General features: G+C 41.4%; 1 protein-coding gene across 1 annotated transcript in view; it reads right to left on the bottom strand.

Moving 5' to 3' along the window:
* Window positions 1-223: 223 nt before the first annotated feature.
* LOC118431101 (sushi, von Willebrand factor type A, EGF and pentraxin domain-containing protein 1-like) overlaps window positions 224-6,820 on the bottom strand; it is a 20,152-nt gene continuing 13,555 nt past the window's right edge. The window contains exons 14-18 of the mRNA XM_035842214.1: window positions 3,607-3,729; window positions 2,875-3,065; window positions 2,600-2,675; window positions 1,720-1,922; window positions 224-1,370 (exon numbers count right to left, since the gene is read on the bottom strand). Of these exons, the coding sequence (XP_035698107.1) occupies window positions 1,230-1,370; window positions 1,720-1,922; window positions 2,600-2,675; window positions 2,875-3,065; window positions 3,607-3,729 (734 nt within the window). The 3' untranslated portion in view covers window positions 224-1,229. The remainder of the gene's footprint in view (window positions 1,371-1,719; window positions 1,923-2,599; window positions 2,676-2,874; window positions 3,066-3,606; window positions 3,730-6,820) is intronic.

Genomic DNA, 6,820 nt, shown 5'->3' on the forward strand with positions numbered 1-6,820 from the left:
CTTATCTACCTGATACAAGAGTCTGGTGAATGGGATTTATCGATGAGAATGGGATTTTTCAATCATTGGAGGAATTTCTATCGTCTAAACTTTCTTATATATTTTTTCCTATGTATGCCATAGAACCTCCACCCGGCCCGTAAGGATCGGTTACCAGGCTAGAAGCATCATGCCCGACTCACTATGATCGAGGACTGACTGGCCGAATAAGGTTGCTCTGAAACATTTGTGTCTTTATTTGCGTCTTTATTTCTTCGCACATATATACATGAAATTAAAAACATTGTACATAGGAAATAAATGCGTGCAGGGTAAGGTCATAAACCATAAAGGCGTCTCATGGGCCTCCCCTAGGTTGCAAAATAAATCAATTGTACATAATCAAATCAAAGGAATGAACACATAACATCAGTTGCAATTGTAACGTTAAATAACCTAATAACAGAATTTATCTTACAAAAGATCAATAAGAAGTACAAATCAAATAGAAATACGTCGGAAATTTACAAAAGGATCTATGTGTCTTCTGAATTATTTTTTAATAAACAAATTTTAAAAACGAAACAAGGAAAACAAACAAATCAGGGGAAAGTTACCATTTCCTCTGCTCCCCCCAAAAATCTAGTAGTGAAAATCTCAAAGCATATCAACCATTTGCTTGTTCGTACTGACGAACTCCTATGTGACCACCTAACTGTCTGATGTTCGTGCAAAGCATGTAACTGCATTGCGTAAATACAATTGCTTTATTTTTGGCAGCTCTTTCAGCTTGAAGTAACAACATTCATTAAAAGTTAATTAAATGGAAATTAGTTGTCTGGGAGGAAAGCAGCACATTTCTGTTAATTAGGTTCAATGCCAAGCAACCATTTGTTAAGACATCCCAAACACATCCTAAATTCAATTTGTGGTGGGGACGTGTAGTACAATGGAAGGGGTTTAGCTTTATGTCCTGGGTTCAAATTCTAATTTACATTAGTTTCCACCTTTACAAATGGATAAGGAATGTTAACTGACTTACAGAAACCAATCATACAGGATGTCTTGGCATTCTCCTTGGTAATTTGTTATTAAGGAGGTTCATACAGCAGTGTCAAGCTCCGTCTTAACTGTAATGGCAGCTTGCAAACAGTTATCTCTAACTCCTTTGATAGAAAAAGAAGATATAGCCATTGACTTATATGTTATTTGTGGGACATAAATGAATGTTATTTTTTTGTTCTTGACAATCACCAATAGTAACAGTAGTGAAGCTTGTGGTCTCTGCTACCCCCTGTGTCGTACGGATGCGCTCCCCGGCGATAATTAATATTATCGTCATCTTCATCGTCCCAGCGGAAGTATTCCTCCCTTACATTCATCCTGAGGACCTGCAAACAACATATCCTTGTTAGTCCTACACCACTTAAGATTTTCCACTGGAGTCCATTACTAACTGGCAAAGCTCTATAACATTATATGTCAACCATATTGAAAACTTTGTTACGATACTTTGTTATAGATTTGTTACGATTAATGCTAATAAAACAGCAATTTGAAATAAAACGACGAGGATTGACTAAGTCTTGAGACATGACATGTGTAATAAAAATGAAAATAATGCATCGATTGGCAGAATCCAAGATGGCGTCTTACAAGACAGGTGAGATGCAAAAGTTTCAGCAACATTTCGGTCAGCTGAATGCAAAAGCAGAAGCCCGTAGGTTACTTATTCCTCACCTTTTGGCATCCCTGCCTGAAGCGGAAGAGGTAAAACGGTTTGCGGCTGGGTAGCGGGATGCGGGTGTTGGCGCTACCATCGTTACGACAGCAGTACCAGATGAGCGTGTTGTGATTGTACGTCCCGTCGGGCACTACGCCACTCCTACGGTTTGCATTGTTGTCGTCTTCGTCGTCCCAGAACAGCTCCCCAGTTTGGAAACCTAGAAACGCAGTATCAAATTTTCATTACCTAGTATACATATCTTCATCCATGACAGCCGCAGTCTAATGTTAACCTGAAAGTCTTTGATGAGAATGAGAATGACTAGAGACTTCAGAGTTGAAGGATTCCTACGTTCCATTTTGTACACGTCAAACACAAAAAAACGCGTACAGTTTACATATACAAGAAAACTGACAAATCAGCATTCATAGAGGGATTGCAGAACTTAGAAAATAATTCAAAGAAAGAGTCCCAACTAACTGTCCGGTAGAAGACAACTGGAACTACTTCACAAAAGGACTCAAACCATTTATTCTCAAACATGTATCATGGAAAATACCATCAAATAAGAATCACTGTGCCTGGTTTAATTCAGCTCTTAAACGAATAATCAAGAAGAAGAAAAAAGTCTACAAAAGAGCTACGAGTACAATGGAAGAACACGATTGGGAAAACTTTAAGACCACGCGCAGACTGGCTAAGCAAATAAAAAATTAGAAAAGCACACAACGAATATCTGAAGGAGATCTTAGGCGAAGCACTAGAGAACCCCAAGATGTTTTGGCAGTATGTGGAAAGTAATACGTAGACGTAGATGTAGACTGATGATTATGTCAAAGACCATCGTTTCTATTGCGTTGTAACTTAAGGCGTACAAACATTATACCTACGTACCACTCGGACATCCACTCCTCTTGAAGATACAGTAGCTACCACGTGGCCAGGTGCCGTGTCCTTGCCAAGAAGATGTCTGGATTGGGAGGGTAGAGATGTGAAGGTTACAATTTTTGCTCAAACTCTATGACTAAATATACACTACACAGGGTATTCTGAATGTTTGTTATTGAATATATGTGTGTAAAGTAGAATACCGATTTAAATATGATCATCTATCTAATCTACATACAATACTTTTTGTACTTTTGAGAAATAACTCTGACCACGCTCACTTTCATGCAAAATTTCTGATACATGTTGCCCCTCCAGAAATCTCCATCAAAATGCAGTCCTGACGTCCAGTAGTTGTTGGCGCCGTCGTCCTCGGTGTCATGGTAACGGTAGCCCGTGTGCCAGGTCACGCCTGCAGATTCCGGGCAGCCTGTGTTAGTCCTGGGTAAGCCGTACGTTCCTGTTGGCCAGTCTGCGTGGAGAAAAGATACAAGAGTTACTCTCCATAAGAGTTTAAGGAGTGAGCTCGTTACCTTTTCCTCCGTTTTCTGAAAGCCTTTAAGGGATAGAGTGTCAGAAAGCGGGACAATCAGAAGACGAGAACGCCCCCCTTCAATAGATCCCTGCTTGGTATAGCCTTGAATCCATGCATCTTTGTCAACACAAGCCCGCTCCTAACAGCGACCAAAACTAACAAGGCTGGACTCCAGGCTATGCCTGCCGGGTAAAAGAGTCTCTGGAGCTGGAATGAGATTCTACATTTTCTTTAAAGAAACGCTGTTCAAACTGCAGGTAAATCATAATATGATCTATGGAGGAAAATATACTGCCTTTAGATTTGAACCCTATTAATGTATGTCTATGTTGAATATCGAGTAATTCAATCTTAATACTCTCCAGCTTTATAACTTCACTGCTGTTTGACCAACAATAGATTTATACAGAAAGGAACTATGTTTGCCATTTGTAAAGTTACTGAACACTTAGCTAGAATATGACTAAGATATACATACCACCGGAACAGCTCCTTCCGTCCGTATCTAGGGTAAAGGCCCCATGGCATTCACACCGGTAGCTTCCTTGTGTGTTCTCGCAGACATGGTCACAGCCATGGTTTCCTGTGCATTCGTTTATATCTGCAAAAGTATCAAAGGTAACATTTTGTTTTTCAGTCATTCATCTATTACGTTAGTAATCTTACCACTAACATTTTGTTATCGTCGTATTTTGCGGTACATTTAATGTTGTCCATTTTAGTGATACCTGTACCAAAAAAATGTGTTCCTCAACAGCTGCATCCATCTAACAATGAGCATATGCTTACCAACACATGTCATTCCTCTGGGCTCATAGCCATGACCACACTGGCAGCTGAAGCTTCCCGGACTATTTTGGCACCTGTTCGGCGTTGGTCCACATGGGTTCCCAAGGCATTCATCGATATCTAAGTATGAAAGAAGAAATAATGTGGCATCTGAGGGATGATTTCTCATCCACTAATGCGGATGTAAGATAAAAGTAATATTCATATTTACATTTAGTGTGTTTTTTTTTTCGTGTAAGCATTTTACCTAGCTGATTAATGCATACGTTTTCTGGTGTTTTCGAATCTGGTGTTTTTAATGGTGCTGTAACATACATTCGCATAATTCCACCAGGTGCCATTATACCGCCACCTCAAAAAACGTAGTTATAGAGGCCTTCTCAAGATTGTCTTCAACACCTAAATATCTGAATTGTATTACATTTAGGATATTTAACATTCGGTGTTCAAGACAATCTTGGGAAGACTTCTATACTAACGTTTTTTTTTTGAGGTGGCGGTATAATGGCACCTGGTGGAATTATGATAATTGATGTTACCCAACCTCGTCGTAGGGTTTACCCTTCCATCCTCGGGGATAACTGCAGCTATCTGAGACGCAAAATGGGGGCCGAATGTTCGAGGAGGTGCCTCGAGAACTTAATAGACATCACAGCACCATTACTCATGTGAGTAAAACAGCAACGAGGTATTGATATGACGTACTCACCAACACAGTCGCTTGAGGCCTCCGACCCCACGGCGTCTGTACCCGTGCCCAGTGGACAGGATAAACATTCGGTTTCACCATGTCTGGCTTGGAATGTCCCCATCGGACACAGGTCACACGGGTCTGTACCGGTCTGGGAGAAGCTGCCAGGTGCACATGGTCCTGAAAACGGTACACCATCATCATCAAATACTTACAGTCAAAAGATATTTCATTAAATTTCTATATAGCATACCCACTGAAGACGATACAGATTTAAGCACATTCGGGCATACAGTGATAGTATGGCATAATTTCCGTGTCAAATTTTCTTATTGGAAAAGGTACCTTAAATAAACAAAAATGAACGTCAATACGTCTTTGAACAAAATTCTTTTCGGTAGGCCTGAAAGGGGCCTTTTGAACGATGCCCATACGTCCCTCATACAACTTCCGTGTCAAAATGACGTTAAAGATATTATACCTTAAACATACGAAAATACACGTACAGTGCTGCGATGGGGACGTTGACCTTATTCGGAGAAGAAGGAGAGGAAACGGAGCAAAACAATATGTTGCCCTTCCATGAAGGTAAACATAAAAGGAACATGACACTCAGGAACCTTACCAACGAATCTTTGTGACAAGGAGTGTTCCCGGGTGCGCACAACCTGCAGTTTCGCCTGGTCAATCTTTGTCTTCACCTCTGATATTAGACCTAGTGAATGCCACAAAGTCTTGAGTTAGAGTTTTCTTACAAATAAGACATTTTTCAACGAATTTGTTCAATGCAAAGCCACTCAAGCGCTCCTAAATATATGCAATGGGCTGAGGTCATGATGGAAATTAATTACTTTGATAGGAGATATATGTATAGCGGCAAACTCTGTTTTGGAAGGCCTGAAGATTGTGTACAGGAGGAAAACAGTTGTCATCGAGATAGTTCCATAGTGTGGCAGTCTGAGGAAAGAAGCTGTCTCTGTACAAGGACCTTGATTGTGTATATAAAGAACTTTGTTAACCGCTAATACCCCCCTCACATTAGGCGCAAATCGATCGGACGACTAGTCTGCGAGCTCTAAATTACGAGGAGGCATAACCCTGCTGCCAATGAAGAAATGGCAGAGTTCCCCCCTTCCCGTCAGAGTCATGCTTCCTCGTAACTTAGAGCTCGCAGACTCGTCGTCCGATCGATTTTCGCCTAATGTGAGGGAGGTATAAAGACGACCTACTGACTTTTCAACTGTGCTGCTTCCTGCTTAGTTATTCCGTACACATTCCGGCTTTGCCACATGGCCACAAAGTACAGGAGAACGAAGGTCTTGCTGTAGGTCCAGTTCCCCATGTTGGCTGTTTACGTTGCTCCGCTAAGAATAAGAGATACACTGTTAACAGTTATGCGGCTTTGTTAACGATGATCACTTGCAACAAAAGTGCGCGATCGTGTGGAATAACGACTCCTGGTGCCTGGTTCGAGTCCCGTCGTGTCACCGATCTCGTGTCCTTCGGAAAGTTACTTTAGGGCGCGGTCACATAGTTCGTGCTACGATCGCTAACTTTTGGCATTTTTTAGGACAGCCATGCATGTGTCCTACAATGTTCAGCTGTCTTGCTGCACAAACGCTCTCTTGGATCCTTGTGGGTGGTTGGCTCTGTTACTACTCGCTTAAAAATCCTATTATCAAAATTGTACGACGGTCGAACGACCTACATGTGACTGCGCCTTTACACAACTTTTCTCACTTCACCCATGTGTAAAAAAAATGGGTACCTGACTTCGGCTGGGAAGAAAAAAGGCGATGGTAAGAGAGGGTTGGGCTCTGCCTCCCAATATAGTAATCTAGACACATACACAGAAGATGACAACCCACTACCCCATGGGGCCTTAAGAAGACCTTGGGACTACTTTTTTTTTATTTTCCAAGCTGTACCACACGAATCAAAGCAACGTGTTGGCTATTACTACAATGTTTACAGAAATTAAAGTATAGGATCTATTCCTATCATTCCGGCTAGACGTTGCGCCCATAGGAAAGGCATGCAACTTTCTTCACTCCGCTCAGGTACCTGGCTACGGTTTCGGAGGTAAAATTTGAAAGGCCGTGGAAGGAGAGGGATGGGTCTATGACAGTATGGTCCACTGCCCTTATGGCTCCCAAAAGGCTTGCGGACCTTTAACTTTTTCCTATCCATTTAAAAATGACTTTACAGGACT

The sequence above is a fragment of the Branchiostoma floridae genome, chromosome 14 (genome assembly GCF_000003815.2).
Source record: "Branchiostoma floridae strain S238N-H82 chromosome 14, Bfl_VNyyK, whole genome shotgun sequence".
Classification (NCBI taxonomy): Eukaryota; Metazoa; Chordata; class Leptocardii; order Amphioxiformes; family Branchiostomatidae; genus Branchiostoma; species Branchiostoma floridae.